The sequence below is a fragment of the Anopheles ziemanni genome, chromosome X (genome assembly GCF_943734765.1).
Source record: "Anopheles ziemanni chromosome X, idAnoZiCoDA_A2_x.2, whole genome shotgun sequence".
In the NCBI taxonomy this organism is placed as follows: Eukaryota; Metazoa; Arthropoda; class Insecta; order Diptera; family Culicidae; genus Anopheles; species Anopheles ziemanni.
This window is the reverse complement of record NC_080707.1, coordinates 4,794,168-4,811,403: the sequence shown is the minus strand read 5'-3', so window position 1 is coordinate 4,811,403 and position 17,236 is coordinate 4,794,168. Positions and strand designations below refer to the sequence as shown.

The window sequence follows — 17,236 nt, the reverse complement described above, 5'->3', positions numbered from 1 at the left end:
CACCTTTTAAGCCGGTTACCGCAGCTTTAAGCGTCAGTCAGTTTCTGACCCTTTTGTGAGCACGTTTGTCCAGAGAGATGTATGTAGCGGTGAAGGTAGTATGGGAAGTGGCAGGCGATAATCGTTAATGGGAAAATATCCAAGCGAAAGTGTAGTCCACGCAGGAGCGGATGATGTCAATCGGTAAAAAGCATTCAAGATGATTGTCCCCGGTAGTCTTGGCTAACGTTTCGGGACACCCTACAGCGGGATCCGTGTGCACAAAAATGTTCCTTGCTCCCTTAAACCTCCGGCTCCATTCATGGACGTCTTCAGACATGGGAGAAAGTTTGCTTTCCTGGGTAAACGTCGTCGTCGACGACGACGGTGTCTTTGCTGAAGACGACACCGCGTTACGTAGTGCATTGTGTATGTAACGGGTTTCTCTACCAACGCTTCACTGTTACCCTGGCCCACGGAGATTAACCTTGCGGTGGTCGAGAGGTCGCCTGAGATCCGGGTCCCACCCGGGCCCTACAACCGCGATAACAATTTATCCACGGAGTTCGCTTGACCGGTAATTGCAGATGCTGGCGCGACTTGTTGCGCTGTTGCTAGGGAAGCAGTTGTTTCGTGCACCAAACCTTCAACTCAATTTTTCTTACTGCTTTCTAAACTACACCCTCGTCCGTCTACATTGACCCCTGCACACGACCCAATCGCCAGCCAGGTCTACTGTGGCATACCTATCGGCTATGGTATGTAACTTGTTCTTACTGTTTCTTGCATCGAATTCGACCGTTTTTAAGGTCGGCTCCCTCCTCCGAATTCCAAATATTACAAACGGTTATGTTACGATGGGCAGGCTGAAAATGTCAAACGGCGAAAAGAACCATGGTACACGTTAAGGTGGGAACGACCGTCTGGGAGGCTTGCATCCAAAAAGGTAACTCGATCCCAACGTGTGGAAGATGGCCAGCAGCAGGTTCGTTTCTCTCCCCATATTGGATGATCATTGAACGAAAACCTCTACATTGGACCCAGGTGTCCCCTGGGAAAGCATTTTGCACTGCCGTGGAATGTCTGCTTTTAGCGAGCACCTCACGGATGGTACTGCGTTTTCTGCTGTTTCTACTTCTTCCTGCCTCGAGGCCCCGAGGGATCACCAGACCATTTGCCAAGAGTATCTTCTTCCGGGCGTAACGACCGTGCTGGTCTTGTCTACCCGTTAAAGGCATACTAGACTTTTTCCCCGGACCACTCGAGATAAACATTTTACAGGAATACAACATCGAATTGAACTATGCACAAAATCTTGAGATGCTAGATACCCATATCATCTCAATCCAACAATATAGATCTTTTATTTTCAGCATTACCTATAGCCTGTTCATAAATTTTGATAGTTTTGCCCATTGACTTAACCCCAAAATTAACACAAGGATGTAGTTAAGTATTCATATACCGTTCCACAAAATTAATTGTTCAAACATTATTGGATGGAAAGCAGCTATGGAAAGGTACACCAATATCCTTAAGTATTCCACCAGCTTCACCATTTCGCGCTTTTCGTGCAATGTTTGGAGAAAGTAGCTGCCCGCGCCAAATGCGGAGATCGATGGCAAATAAACATTTGTTTAGCTCTCGGCTTGTTCCGTCAACGACCCGTGAATTCACGTCATAAATCATTCCCCCCCCCCCCCATTCCAGATGTTCTCCACATCCCATCCGGTTAGCTAGCGTACGCTTGGAACTGGGAAAGATTGCAGAAACCAAACATTTTCTCTAATGGTTCCATGCCATTTTGGCACCACCTGGGTTTTCTAGACTCAAATCCTGCCACGCCAGGCTCAACTAAAATGTGTGTATGTTTTCCTCACTAAAGTTTATTACAGATGTAAAGTCACAGCTGTCGAACGTAGTTTCTCTTCTTCTGGCAGGCTAGTTAATACAAGCAACAGATCAAATTCGTGTTTTGCACCGAAAACAAACTAGAGGCTGAAGAATAGGTCAAATCTCAGTTCCTCAGCACACATAACCAGACGCACTTACGCGCCTAAGCGATTCGATGTGTTGATGTTTTTTCGCTGTGTGGCATGCTTTCTTTTCGTTTTAATTGTTGCGTTGGCGCATCAACCTGAACCCATCCTCCCCTGCTCTTTACCATTCGGAGGGAGGCAAAATCGTTTCGAAGATGCGTCTTTAAAAATATTTATGTGTGTATCTTCTCCTCGTCAGCGCGATTGCCAGCGCGGGTTCCGGTTGGCACATAACAGCGCAAGCAGATGTTCACGTCCACGGCGAGGGCTTTCCCCGATGCGTCGGGGCCTACCTCACCGAACGTAAACAGCTCGTAAAAAATTAGCGACTCGGCAGGGTACCGTACGTACGTTGCCAGCTGACGTAAGCGGTGCACAATAAATCAAAATCAATCATTGAACCGCAGCCTGGGCATGCGCATTCTTGGGGCATTGGATGCGGAGGGGCGGGGACGCGCAAAACTTTCCCACCAGAGGTGATCGCGTGCGGCATGCGCACAGTGATCGCGGCGCCAAGCCAGGCTGGGTCGCAACACTCTCGCTCAGCCTGAGCTGTGAATTATGGTAATAACAGTCATAACCGACCCGAACACCACACCCAAACCCAGTGGGAAGATGGCGACTGCGATGATGATGATGATGATGGGGATAATGAGAATGTGAAGACGATGGAGGTGGCGAACCGCCGACCCCAACCTGCGTTCGGGGCGCCGCAGATCTGACCCTTGGCTCGTAACAGCGAACTCCACCATTAATGATGGCGTCCTGCAGCGTTTCGCCGCAACATATAAAGCCACTGAAACGTCGGCGAGCCAGCGGACCGTTCAAATTGTTGCCTCTTGGCATTGGCAAACACTGCCCAACGCTGTGACCGTTTGTCATTCCCGCTTAGTTTCGGACCTATCTCACGAGCTACCGTATACAATAGTGCCATTTGGCTACGGCGAGGAGAAGGATGATGCGAAAATAACCGGCACACTCAATGTAGGAAAGGGGTACCATTATCAACCACAATCCCAGTGTGGCGCTGTCACTGCAGTACGCTGGTCGCCAGACTTATCCTGCAGTGACTTATACATTCCGCAGTGAACTATCACTCGCACGACTAGAGCGCTTGTGTTTGGGAAGTTCGGAAAGTCGGGACGGTGCAAATTACTGTGGCGTATGACGTGAGTTGTGGTACACAATACCTCCAATCGACACGTTCAGCGTATAGTTCATGTTTTTACCGCCATTGCGTCGGCTTCTACGGCGCGTGGTGATGAATGACGCGACGATTATCTCATCGCGCTCATAATTATCTAACGGTTGAGATGATGGGTTTTGATGCTGCCTCTGCAGCTACTACTGATCATGATACCGTCCACCAAACAGTGCAGCACTAATAAATCGGCCGCTATTGGCCGCTCAACGCGTGATACGAGGGTTGCCTTTTAAGTTTCGGGATTTGGAAAAACTGGTGATGCAATCTGTTAATTGAAAATTTTATCTTAAAGCTTGACGTTTTTGAGGTTATACGTACTCAGAACGTTTTGACATACGAACGTTATTTGTGTTGTTAAAAAAAGTTTAAAGTTTCAATGTCCGCCAAATTGTAGAATTGGGTCGTGGGCATTTTCGTGCGAATTTTTTTTTGCAACTTTCGACGTGAATTGACACAGCAGTAGTGCATAAATGAACTTAATTCAACTTTTAGTGATGAAACTCCATCAATGATCAGTATTTATCGATGGTTTGGAGAATTAAATCGTGGTCGGAGTTCACTCCAAGATGTATTTCGTGAAGGTCGTCCAAAATCAGTTGTCGTTCCGAAAACAATTGATGCTGTGCGTGAACGGATATTGCAAGATCGTCATATGACTTTTTGTGAGAAAGAGACAACCTTAGGTATTACTGGGACTAGCATATACTTAATATTGCATGAACATTTAACTGTCAAAAAAATTTGCTCGTGTTGGATTCCACACAATTTGTCAATCTCTCAAATAAAGACTCGTGTCGATTGGTCGTAAGAAATGCTCGAAAAATACGATTGCGGTGCTTCAAAATTCGTCTTTAATATCGTGACAGGTGATGAGTCGTGGATTTACGCGAATGAACCCGTAACTTAACTGCAATCGACTGTATGGGTGTTTCAAGATGCGCCGAATCCAACCAAAGTTGTTCACGCACGAAGCTCTTCCAAGCAAATGGTCGCATGTTTTTTCGGAAAAACTGGATATATCGCAACCAAACCTCTAGACAAAGGCAGAACAGTCTATTCTGAGTGGTACACAACAATTTGTTTGCCAGTTGTCTTCTAAGAAATCAGGAAATTCAACCGCTGTCGACGGATCACCCGTCACCACGACAAGGCGAGCTCTCACACATCGGCTCAAACAACTGCATTTTTGAGTACTCAAAACATCGATTTGATGAGTCATCCGCCATATAGTCCTGGATCTAGTACCAAATGACTTCTTTTAATTCCCGTACGTAAAAAATAAATTGAGATTTCAACGTTTTTCAATACCTGAAGAAGCGAAGATCTCTTAAAAAAGACTCGCGTCGTTTGAAATTTTAAACATTTTTTTAACAACACAAATAGCGTTCGTATGTCAAAACGTTCTGAGAACGGATAACCTCAAAAATGTCAAACTTTACGATAAAATTGTTAATTAACAGATTGCATCACCAGTTTTTCCAAATCCCGAAACTTAAAAGGCAACCCTCGTATTAAAGCATAGAGTCAGTTAGTCTGGAGGTTTAACCTCCAGACGAATGGTGATACCGATCATGAGTGAGCTTGTGAGTTCCCCCAAAAAGGAGAAAACATTATTTTTATCGCGGGACCTCATTGTCAGCAATGTATGCTACCTAACTCAATTTATGGGACTGCGGAGGTGGTTCATATACCATGTACCATACACGATTCACCTTTTTCAATTTAAGACTGATAGGGAAAAGAAGCAGTTGGATTAAAATAACAATTGAAGAAATCATTTAACACGTTGACTGCCAAGGTTTCTCAAAGTGGGTGACAGGCAATTTGAAACTTGCCGCGAAACTCATATAGTAGAACTCTGATATAGTAAGTAGTAGACTGTAGCAGTTGTAAACAATTATACTAAGGGAAATTTAGCATGATTATTATTGTTTTAAAAACCAGTGTAAGCATTTATTTTATAAACAATTGAATCCAAAATTCTTGTACCAAAAAACAGGTTCTAAACCCGCTTGGTAGTCAACGTCAATAACAATCAAGAGAACGATAACGGGGGTTTGTGGTATCGAACGAATCGGATCCAGCTGTGAGCACGAGAGACAGAGATACCTCTAATCTTTCAAACTCAGGTTACGGTAACTGGATTTTACCAGCTCTGGCAGGATGCACAACGTGAACTACACTTCAATCGGAACTGGCTTCATTTGTTCCCAGAATATCAATTAACGAGGGTAACGAAATTAAGACACTAAGAAGCAAAACCCCAGCGGTTATATGACTTGTTTAAGTCACCAATGGATCACTCTCATTCAGTTTCGATCATTACCGCATAGAAAAGCTTGCACTGAAAGGCCCCAAAGTTCATTTAATCGAAGCAGGAAACTGTTGTGGCTCATCTCCAATCGAACCACTCCCCCTCTGTAGAGAAAATTCCTCTTTTGCCAAATCCAAATATCGAGCCTCAACCGTCGACGCAGTGCGACCTTAACTTCCAACAGTAGGCACAGCCATCCGGAGGAATGGCATAAAAGCCACACAACCAAACCTGTCTGTGGAAACATTCGGTTCAGCCAGTTTTCTCAAACCTAACTAGTGCGTTTTTCGTTGAATCAGGAAATCGTGGCGCAAACAATTGAAATTAATTAAAATGAGCGCTCCGCAGCTGACAGACACGCTGGGTCTTCCGTACGATCAGAGAGCGTGATCTGCACCGTGTTACATCGTACACGGACAGGCCGGGTAACGTCTCCAATGTACGTAGTCGATGATCTAACGTTCATAAAACAAGATGGTTCGTTCAGGAGCCAGCTGACGGTGTTGCCAATCATGTAGAAACAAGTTGCTAAATTTGAATACAATCAATTCAGGCTTCTGCACTACTATCGCCTGCTTCTGGACCTTCGCAATACCTGAGATGTGGTAACGATGGTCGACCGTTGTCTTTGCTCACTGTCATTGTTATCAATTTGTTTATGGAACTCGACTGGAATTGTTACGGGTAATACGATCCATTTGAAAATGTTTCCCTATGCCATCTGTAATTTCAGCCACAAGAACTAAGACTCGCTCCGTTGTTTGCGTGAAAAGGGAATGTAGTTTTTAGTAGAATTGAAAAAAAAAATAAAAACAGCAGTTTGTTCAATGCACTCATGGTCTGTTAGGATGATGGAGGACAATTATGGGCAGTTGAGTAAACTCGACGTTAATAAATTGCGTTTCAGAACTCAGAAATTATTTTGTTTGCTAGAACTTCATAGATGTGCATGTAGTAGAGATCCCATTTTGATTTTACGTCTTCTATCGTCGAATTAGTACACACTCAAATGTAAGACGAAATGTAAATATTCATCAGATAGCGCCACCCAAAGGGACATTGGTCCTTTTTTCTAAATAATCCATTAACTCCGATATTGTTTTGTTTCTTCTTCCTTGATATAGGCAGGATATTTGGTATGCCTGGCAATATTGCTGGTAGCCAACTGCGCGATTGCGGCGAAGGAAGGTGGTGCTATCGAGCGGAAGCTCAACATCGATCCAGCCCTAAGGAAGGCGTTGCTACGCGCCCTTCGTCACTTGAAAGAGCGACAGGAGGAGGAGAAGCAAGAGCATCTATTAAGCGACTCCAACACAACCGAGGAGAACTTCGCCACTACCATCCTGGACGAGATTCTAGAGGAGAGTTCGGTGGCGGACGACCAAGAGAACGCACGCGTTCGTGCTGCAGATACGCCCGCCATCGAATTCCACACGTATGTCACGAACAGCCCACGGGAAGAGACCGACACCCTCGAGGGTGAGGTTGAGCAACGGGAATCGGACCCGGTCACGGTGGGATCAGCAGGGACGAACGAAATCATCAAGACGATCATCATCGCGAAGCCTAAATCAACTCTAAGCACACCGAAACTAGAATCCGAGAATGAGATCGTTCCACAGGTGCTACTAGATGGTAACACCGTTGCTTTACCGTCAGCAGATTCCAGTACCACCACGTCTCCTGTTCCTTCAGCTACCATAACGAACACAGTACCTCCAGTGTCGACGACAGCTGCTCCAACTCACAACGAAGACGGTGAAAACATTGAGCAGGTAAAGTCGGAGGATGTTAAGATATTCCAGGCACCGCTTGTAGCGGCTTTCACAGTCCAACAGGATCAGCTAGGTGTTTCACGCAATGTCATCCCACTGCTGCAAACTCCTCCAAAGCAGCAGACTGCCCAACCGTCTTCTGGTTCCAGCTCTAACGGCTCCGCAGCATCAGCCAGCTCCGAACCTATGCCTACACTACTCCCTCCGCAAGTCTCGGGTATGCCGGTGCCAGAAGTCACGCGAGCACTCGAAGAGAAGACACGCCAGCTCGAGCAGCAACTAATCGCCCTCCAAAACCAGCAGCGTGCACAGGAACAGCTGCTACGAGCTAAGCTACAGCAAGAGCAGGCCATTATACAGCAGCAACAAATACAGCTACAGCAGCAGAAGCAGCGGCTCGATGAGGAGACTCGCCTGCGCATCCATCGATTCGAGCAAGAGCAACGCCTTTTCCGTCAACAGCAGCAACAACAGCAATTGTTCCAGCCACTTCAACTACAACAGCAGCTACCGTCGCAGCAGCAACTCCTCCCATTCAAACCGTCCCAGGCTTCACAGCAGATAGCACCTCAACCCACCTTCATTCAGGAGCTTCCCCGGCCCGGCCCAGCCGTGCAGTTCATCCCGAGCGTCAGCCTGCCGGGTGGCAAGCCGATCCCGATCTCGGTTGAGCAACAGCTACCCTTCAAGGAAGCCGTCGACTTCCAGGCCTCACAACAAGCACCGCAACAGTCCCAACCAAGCACTACCGTCGAGCAGGTGAAAGCCATCAGCCAGCCGACGCCACCATTGCCACCGCAACCGCCACAACTCGCCCGCGACCAGGCCCTTCCGCTAAAGCCCTTCCAGCCATTTAACCTTTTCCCGGTCCTTCCTCCACTGCAGCTCGGTCCTAGCCCTTTCGATCAGCAGCAACTACCGCCGCTACAGCAGCGCAACCGGATCTTCCGCCAAGAGCCAGCGACCGGCAATTTCGGCCTTAACCAGCAGCCATTCCGGCCATCACAACCATTCGCCAGTGATAGCCAAAATCTGCAGAACCTACTGTTCCAGTCCGGCATCACATCCCGCTCCGCCGAAGATTTCAACATCATCACGAAGGTGCTCGCCCTTAATCACGGCATCCCGCAAGCCTCCTCTCAGCGCATGTTCGCCAAGCTGAGCCCCGAACAGCAACGGCAGCTGCTCTTCCGGAAGTGAAGGGTTTGCGCGGGAATCACTATTGTGTGCGACAGACCAGCAGTGAGGATGCAGTATAGATACAGAAAGTATGTGAGATAACATTCGGTGTGCCTTGGTAGGACTTTGAAAGCCGAAAATCTTTTCGTATTTCATTTGTGTAAGCGTGTTAGCTAACCTCATCTCTGCCATATTTATTACTGTCACGTGCTCGAGAGACGCAGTCCTGTCATGTCGGCCAGCCAATATTCTTTCGTACTCTAAAGCAGCCCGTAGACGTCACATATTAATCTGTGCAGATCTTTGACGGCTACAGATTTCCTCGTTCTCTCGTCTGTCAAACATCCCTCCAGATATCCCGAATATCTCGAGGGATGTTGGAAAGAGCTAAGGAAAAGCTGTAGACGTCAAACATCTGTACAGATTAATATATAACGTCTACGGCTTGCTTAACATCCCTCCAGGCACTTACTCGGTCAGGGATTCGCTTTCTTGCGTCATCTCGGAAAAAAATGAAAACAAACACACAAAATCATCCACATGCCCTTCTTCGTCCTAATTAGTTTGACGTCCGCCAGTTGTTGGGACCCTTTGAACAAGTGGTATTCGACATACGTGTCTTGTCGTTTGGTGTTAGGCGACGATGACAGTAAGCATCTAATTAAGGTAATGATTAAACTAAGCGAAAAAACTAGGCGTTCTAGGTAAGCGGTACAGATCGGACTGACGATGCCTACAATTTGCTAAAGAGATCATTAAGTAGTTTAAAATATTTTATTCGCTCTACAGTCGGTTCCATCGACTGGTAATTCTCTCAAATAAAATGTACGTTTAAAAAACTAAACCTGTCCTTTTAATGGTATTATTCTGTCTATTGGCATTATTCTATTATAGCTGAATCGAGAATTCTTCAGTTTTTTCCAACAGTTGTCGCCGTTTTCCTCAAACATTGAAGGTAGTAGAACTTATTAACTTATTACTATTATTATTAAGTAGAAACTATAATTATTATTATTGTTACAAACGCGTAACGTTTGTAACGCTCTGTACTGAAAATACTTCAAATAATCCTCGGACTATCGGTGGGGGTGGGGTGTGGTGGAGGTGGTAGGTAGGGTGGTGTAACATGTGCCTTTCCTTTCATTTAAGATCTGGTTCGATTACAAGTGTCCATAAAGCAAAAATGTGCATTCGAATCCCAAGTAGAGATTCGAATCTCAAGAGTAAGTACAAGAGTTGCTAGTCGCCATAGGGAGTCCAATCTCATTCACTCTTTTGGGATTCGAATCCCTGTTACGGATTCAAATCTCCTCGAAGATTAATATATCATTCTACACGATTTAAATCACAAAAGAGTGACTTGAAGATTCGAATCATCCCGATGATTGTTCACTTTGATTTAAATCTTTAAAAAGAGTTGTTATTCTCATCACTAGCAAATTGGCCTTAACACGTTGACTGACAAGCTTTTTTTATAACACGTTTTAGTACAATCAGTTTTGTTATAAAATTTGTTTATAATTTGGTTTATAGACATTTGGCTCAGACTTTTTTGTTAAACCAATAGCAAAAAGACTACTTATTTCGCGACCAAAACGAATTTTCATAAGAAATTCGTGGGTCCATATATGCACCAGGCTCCCCTAAAATGTGTATTGTTTTTTACAGAAATAACTGATTTACCTGGTACTAGGAGCTCCTCCTGGTCCGACTAGGAAGCTCGTTGACCGTGATTCAGAATCTTCGAATTGGTTGTTTCTGGAGAAAAGAAGGAAGTGGGGGTACATCGAAGGATTTCTAAAATAAACATTTTAGCTTTTGGAACTACGAAACCTATTCAGCCACAGCTATTCCATCCCCGAGCCATTTTATTTACGGTCGTAGCAACAGTTCCATAACGGTTCCTTGTTCATAAATCGCGTGACTTTACGGCACGGGAGTGCACGGACCTTCTAGCAGATGACACTGGTGTGCCCGACGAAAACGCCTTGATGTAGGCAAGGGACTGTGGTTGCACACAGCTCGCCAACGATATCAATTCGATTTCACCGTTTCGCAGGGGGTATCTGTTTTTTTGTTTTGATTTCAAGGCCACCGTGATTGGTCCTACACGATAAAACCCAATTCCAGGCGTACCAAACAACCCCACGCGTCCGCTCGAGGGCAGTGGTGGTAGTAGTGCTCCTCGTCCATGTTTATCCAATTTGGTTCGACAGCTGAGTGTATCGTACGATACACGCGACACCACGGTTTAAGCAACATGTATATATACTGGCAAACGCTGTCTATCGAACCCTTCGATCGAACCATCAATTTCAACCATGCAGTTCATGAAGTGAACTCGCGGTCGACGCAAGTCGAATGTCAACATCCCGCCCGTGAAATTCCGAAACTAGAGTGAGTTTTTGATCGCTATCTCCAAAAAAACGCTCCACCACGCTGACGCCCGAAGGAACCAGAGACCTGCTAGATGCTCTGGCACGGTTTTCCTACTTCGACCGCTGGTCCGACGACCAGCGGCGCGATTTTTGCCACCGGGCACGGATACGCCAGTTCGAGCCCGACCAGACCATTTTTGTTGAAGGTAAAGCACCGGTAAACTACGCCCATTTCGTACTTAGTGGCGAGTGTGGTCTGCTTCAGTGTCTGAATCTGCATAAGCATTGCGATCCGCGGACCGGAGTGACGCGCTACAAGTTAGCCCGGTCGCAGCCTACCGAGGATGAGATCGCACGGTTTCATCGACGTCGACAGGAACGTCTAGGGAGTTCGACCGATACACCGTCGACCAAACCAACGACAAACCAACTAAGGTAGGTAAGAAGTGGTACAGGACAAACCTGTTTTTTTTTATCATAAAACGTAAATAGGCAATAAGACAATTTTCCCCCCAATAGCTTGTATTTAATTGTAAATATAAGTTACACTAGTGATAATTTTTGCAATAAAAGTAACCTAAATAATCTGAATAAAACAATATTCATACCGCTCAGTGTTTCGCTGTTACATTGCGGTAACATTTGATTCAAGCAGGGTAAACAGTATAATAAAACCCTACCCATTGGTTTCTTACAACGAACGAATGAAACAAACCTTGCCAAGCCGCACCATTCAGGAGTTAAATAATTTCACAAACTTTCGAGCCTTACACGATGAGTATGGGAATGTATCCGGCTAAAAATGAAATGAAAAATGGGTGAAATTGTATCCAATTTAGGGTCAACGTTAAAAAAAAACCAGAAATTGAAAAATATGGAATAAAATGCCCATGAACCAATGAACAAAAAAACGATTTGTTAATTTTAGAAGCTGTTTTGAGCAGTAACATAAATGTTTATGAAACAATCTAAGATCTCAAGGAAGCCGCGACAGTGTAAAATCGTAAAAAGAAACAGCTATTGTAGCTAAAATGCGGTATTTTACTGTTTTTATGGCTTTTTCTTTAAGTGCAGCAAAATTGAGTAGACTGGGGAACAACCTAATTTTTTTGGGAAAATTCAACTCTACAAATCACCGCATTTTGATTTTTGTCCATCAATAATGTTCCTCGGCAATCGGACACAGCTCAAAAAGTGCAAAATAGGGTAATGAGGCTAGTGTTGTGTTGCTGATGTCGGTAGAGCAGCAGATAGTGTACCAGACTATGATACTTACCATATATTCAAACTCCTGAGGGGTCCTTGGAGAAAGAGTAGTTATGGGTTCTGACGTTCACCGGTACAACACTCGAAGGGCTCATGATCCCAGAACGTCGAACTTTTCTACAGTATTTGCCAGGAATTCACTATTTTGTAAAGGAATACAATGGTATAACAACAAAAAGATTGTACTAAAAAAGCGTGCTAAAAACACTTGGCTGTCAACGTGTTAAGGATAAGGTTTGTTTAATCTGCCAACCCTAGAAAGTGGTAACTCCCCTCCATATGTTCGACAAGGGAGATACTGGCTACACGAATAGGAGAGAGCATTTTTTAGCCGTGCCCTCCGGAGAGTTGTTCCACGATTTCTGTCTTTTGGAAGTTGTGCTTACCACTGTACGCAAGGAAAAGAAAGGTGACTGGTTTTTTCCGTGAAGGGTCACTATATAGTTTTTGGTCTAAAACCGAACAAAACTTTATATTATCCTAACATTTTTATGATTTTATTGATTAAATGATGGGCAGTTTGCAAGCAACTATGCAAGCATTCTTGTTCTATCATGTGTGTTTTTTGTGAATGTGATCAGCAATGATTTGGCAATAATAAGCAAAAATATGGTTCAATTGCATCGATTAGTGTCAAATAAATTAATTAAAGTAAACATACACATGAGAATGTGTTTTCGAAGCAGGTGCACTCGAAATAAAAGCCACGCAACGAAAGTAGAAAAAAAAGTGCAACAAAAACACTTTGCGCAAAGCCATAGTTTGTTCCTTCTTCGACGTGCGTGAAGCACAATTCTTATTCAAGTTCTTACAATTGGGTTCATTACTGTACAATATTCTTCACCTTTTCAGCATACGCACATCAAGCCCCTGGGAGTCCCATTTCGTGGACATTGCCACGTATAGCAGCGGTGCGGTGTTTGGGGTCGGCGAGCATATGGTAGACCGGGCGGTGTTTGCTCGAAGCCGCGTCCAGTGCCTGCTGATACCGCGCTACTGGCTGCTGGAGAAGCCGCAAAACCGGGGCAACATCTGGAACCGCGTCCGGATCTTTCTCGAGCAGCGTCAGCCGCCGCGCGAGCGTCTTTTTCGCTGGTTTCTCAGTGAGCTGATGTGGCACCGCTACCGACGGCAGCTGGTGGGCGATTTTGTAGCCGTGCACGCTCCGCGACACCTCCCGAGACTGTTGGACGTACCGCTAGTGTGTCGAATCGAGGAGTGTGACGTCAATGTGACCAGCTAGATATTGCTCCGGGTGCCGGATCGCCACCTGCTTAGAATCCGACCCGCCAACACGCCGTTTTAAAAAAGCTTTACACCTTCTGTTTCTGTTCTCTAAGATTGTTAATACCACTAATAAAAGATTAAGAACTACAAGCTACGTGAACAACAGCGGAGCGGATGGTAACGTGATGTGTCATCAGTTGGACGGCGACTGTTGTTGGGCTGCGTACGGCTTTGGTTCGTTCAGTTCCTGCAAATCAAGCAGCACTGGGTGATAGTTGATAATGGCCTCAAATTGATCTGTGAAAGGAAAAACATCCTGAAAACCATCCAACGCCTCGAGCAAGAAATGCAAAACATACCAAAGGAAACTAGACCTCGGTTTGTACTATCTGCTTTCACAAAAAGCTGGTCGCACTGTGATGGTGTTACAGTTGAAAGATATTTCATGGCTCGGTACAGCCCTTCGCGGGTTACTAAACCACCGTGTGCACCACTGTACAGCTGGAAAATCCCATCAAAGCATTATACACAAACTGTACCGAACACATTGTTCAATCGCTATGTCGAACCTTAAATAGCAGCTTCAGAAGCTCGAGCTTCGGTTTCCCCAACGTGGACAGGAACAACGCAAGCAGCAAGTACTCTCGGAAGTCAATCAATCCACAAGTATCCTTGTCCTGTAAATTATGGAGAGACATTAATCCAAACCAAACGAGTCACAGGATCTTATGCAATTATCGCTTCACTTCGTTTTGTTCGACAATAAGTAGCTTAATTTAATTTCAAGTCAAGCTGACAGAATTTAACAAACATACTTTGTTGAATATTTTAAACAAAATTCTGGTCGAGTGGTCTTCCCTCGCAACGCCCAACCTTCTCGCGAATTCATCCAGTGTAACATGGGCATGTTCATCCGTAAATGGTGCATACTGCTCGACCAAACGCTCCTCAACAGTTCCATCGGTTAATCTAGCAATACGAAACCAACCAAAATGATCAAATGACGTTTACTCTTACCGGACCAGGCGAACAAGCGAAGGCTTGGTTTTGTAGCTTACCCTAACCATTTGCGCATTTTTGCGATGTCATGGCTCCATGCATAGTACGGCATGCCAATCGCAATCATGTAGTTCATTAGCTTGCAGTCGTTGAGTCCGTGTTCGGTTCCGGGAATGCCGATTGCAGACGCAATGTAGTTGCGCACATTCAGTGCATACAGCTTGGCATCGCTCCGCTCCTGATCGTTCGGATAGTATACCGGCAGGAAGTGTATCTCGAAACTGGTGTGCAGGGTCGTCAGTGTGCGCCAGAGCAGGGTTGGTCTGTGGTTCGATCAAAATGCAACTTGTATCTCGTAACATCGAATGGGGGTGATTCGAGAACTTACACGCCAGGTCCCTCCCACGTCCAAGAAACCGTGTTGACGGCATTCGGGTACCGGATTGCAACTGGTTGCACGGGCAGTCCAGGGCCGAATGCACCTGGTTTAAATTGAACTATCGCCTTTCCGTTGCTACAGGTACCTTCAGGGAACACCAAAATCTGCGGCCAGTCCTCCTTTGAGATAACGCGCTCGACTATCAGGTGGCGTGTCATATGGCGCGAATTTGCATCCTCTCGGCAAACGTAGATTGGCTGGGTTATGTCAATTATTTCTGCCGGTGGAAGTACGGTCAGTGTATGGTAGCGTGGAACCATTACACCCCATGCGTTGCTACTTACTGCCAATAAGGGGTAAATCAGCTGCTTTGCTCTTGGCCACTACTGTTGACGGGCCACAGAATGCAACGACTATAGAGTCGAAAAGACTATAGTGTGGTCCCACGACTACGAACGGTGCCTCACGGGGTGTAGCACATTCTCCATACACCTTGATGTAGTGAAATGATCCAAAAAAGTACAATAGTCGCATAGCCAACGCCGTTAATTCACGCATTTCTCTAAAAAAAAGATATGATACATATACATTATTATTACACTCGGATATTGCCACATATTCGGCTGATAAGATGAAGTATACTCAGTTCATTCCATTACGATACATGGTAAGCGTAACTGTTTTTTTTTACACGATACCGCGTCATTCCTTCGACCTGCCTTTCTGCTACCTATAGTAAATTTTTCATTACAATAACAAATAGACCTTCTTTATAGAAAAATAGATAAGCTTCCCAAAGGATATTTGAGGTACCTTTACCATTGGTAATAATTTCACATATCCGGTAGGCACAACAGGTCACAGAAAAAAACACGACAATGTCGCTCCATCGTGTAAACAAACAATGAACGGTCATTTTTCGTATTGCTTTTCAAAAGAGGCAAAAACCAAGTGCACGGCAGTGCATTTGATCCCGTGAGTAATCAATGAGTCAAATTGAATTTTTTGAACTATGATTTTATGTATCTAACAGAAGCATGTAGATGCTATTAGATTTCAAAATGAAGGAGAACATCTTCCTCTAATTTTGCCTTTTTTGTATCATAAGTATGTATTAATTCTTGTAAGCAAATATGAACCGCGATATGAACATTTCTAGCGAAACCAAACGATGTCATATCAAACCATGTTTGATACGCAATGCGTCCATTGATTTGAATTTTGAAAACCAGTTTGTGAATCGTTTATGAGCTGACGAACTTTGTTCTTGTAGCCTGCGCCGGTGGCCGTGTGCGTTTCCGGTTCTACACGTGGTAGCATGTCTAGCGGTTCAGCTTACTAAAAATATCGCACTTGTTGTCGCCAAACCTAGCTGCCTGTACTGCGCAGTTTGTTTGCTCCCAAATCTCTTGCACGACACATGTTTGAAAACATCCACGGTCGCCTCTGCGTTGGCGACCACAATGCGCCCAGACGACGTTAAACACGCCGAACTGTGTGCAAAGCAAGTTCCTACGGTTCCGTCTTGTGTACCACCTCCGCGAATGATCGAAGATCTCGTTTCCGAGGTGAGGTGAACCGTAAAAGCCGCACACTACACCACGCACGCCTACGGTGAGAGGAGCCGGTTTGTTGATATTCTTTTTTACTTTTCTTTTCAACCAAAACAGACAAACCCGCAGTTTGATCACGCCATTCCTCGCGTTGTTTGTTTCTTTGTTTTGGGAATGGTTTCCTCTCGCTTGTGCCTTTTGGCTTGCACGCGATAAGTGCGTCTGGCGACACTCTTTTAGCTGGTTTCTTCCTCAACTTCCTTTTCTAAGCAGATAACGCGCGAATGCGTGCGAGCAAAGGTCTGCCATAGCTCGGCTGATCCGTGCTAGAATCGGATGACCACGATTCATCCAACCAACGTCGCTTATCTTGCCACTGTTCAGCGCTCGCCAAGTGTTCACGTTTGGTTGGTTATCGTTTTCGAGCGCGCAAAACATGTGCGCGACATGTTGATCATGTCAAAGGCAAACCACACGTCAGAAACACTCCAGTAACGAACATGTGCCCAAAGATGCATCCTATTTCCTATGTTTGGTTTGCCTGGTTTTTCAACGCGTCCACTGTTTGCTATCCAGCTACGGCACCTACCGTCGCCAGCCAGAAATCGGTATCGAGCGGCGCTCTTTTTCCGTTAGCCCGTACAGGCCGATCGAGGCAAACATCCATGCCACTACCAGACATAGACTCATCAAGATCGCACGTATCGGCAGGAGAAATATCGTCATCAAATAGGTCTGCAAAATATAAAAAGACACATAATCATCTAACGAAAGGATTGCTAATTCACGTTAAATGCTTGGTATGCCAAGGAGATGGCCCTTGTTACCTTCAGCTTCGTCCAAGTATCATCCAACTCCAGCTTCAGTACGAAGGGATTGACGTACTCAAACTCGCTAATCCGCGTATCAGGATTGCTGATCTGCGTTAATCGTTGAAAGTTCAT

The 17,236-nt window shown here is 45.2% G+C and overlaps 3 protein-coding genes across 3 annotated transcripts in view; 2 read left to right on the top strand and 1 right to left on the bottom strand.

The window, feature by feature from the left end:
- Window positions 1-8,511, top strand: part of LOC131290616 (involucrin-like) — a 28,286-nt gene extending 19,775 nt beyond the window's left edge. Inside the window, exon 2 of the mRNA XM_058319779.1 lies at window positions 6,661-8,511. Coding sequence (XP_058175762.1) covers window positions 6,661-8,511 — 1,851 coding nt within the window. The remainder of the gene's footprint in view (window positions 1-6,660) is intronic.
- Window positions 8,512-9,673: 1,162 nt separating this feature from the next.
- On the top strand, window positions 9,674-13,377 carry LOC131290614 (uncharacterized). Its single transcript, XM_058319775.1, has 3 exons — window positions 9,674-9,713; window positions 10,943-11,303; window positions 12,987-13,377. Exons 1-3 carry the CDS (start codon window positions 9,674-9,676, stop codon window positions 13,375-13,377), a joined length of 792 nt encoding a protein of 263 aa, XP_058175758.1.
- Window positions 13,378-13,554: 177 nt separating this feature from the next.
- On the bottom strand, window positions 13,555-17,236 carry LOC131291352 (lysophosphatidylcholine acyltransferase-like). The gene is made up of 9 exons (XM_058320553.1): window positions 17,120-17,236; window positions 16,882-17,027; window positions 15,084-15,301; window positions 14,749-15,016; window positions 14,420-14,683; window positions 14,177-14,330; window positions 13,931-14,038; window positions 13,721-13,862; window positions 13,555-13,658 (listed from the first exon to the last, which is right to left on the bottom strand). Exons 1-9 carry the CDS (start codon window positions 17,234-17,236, stop codon window positions 13,555-13,557), a joined length of 1,521 nt encoding a protein of 506 aa, XP_058176536.1.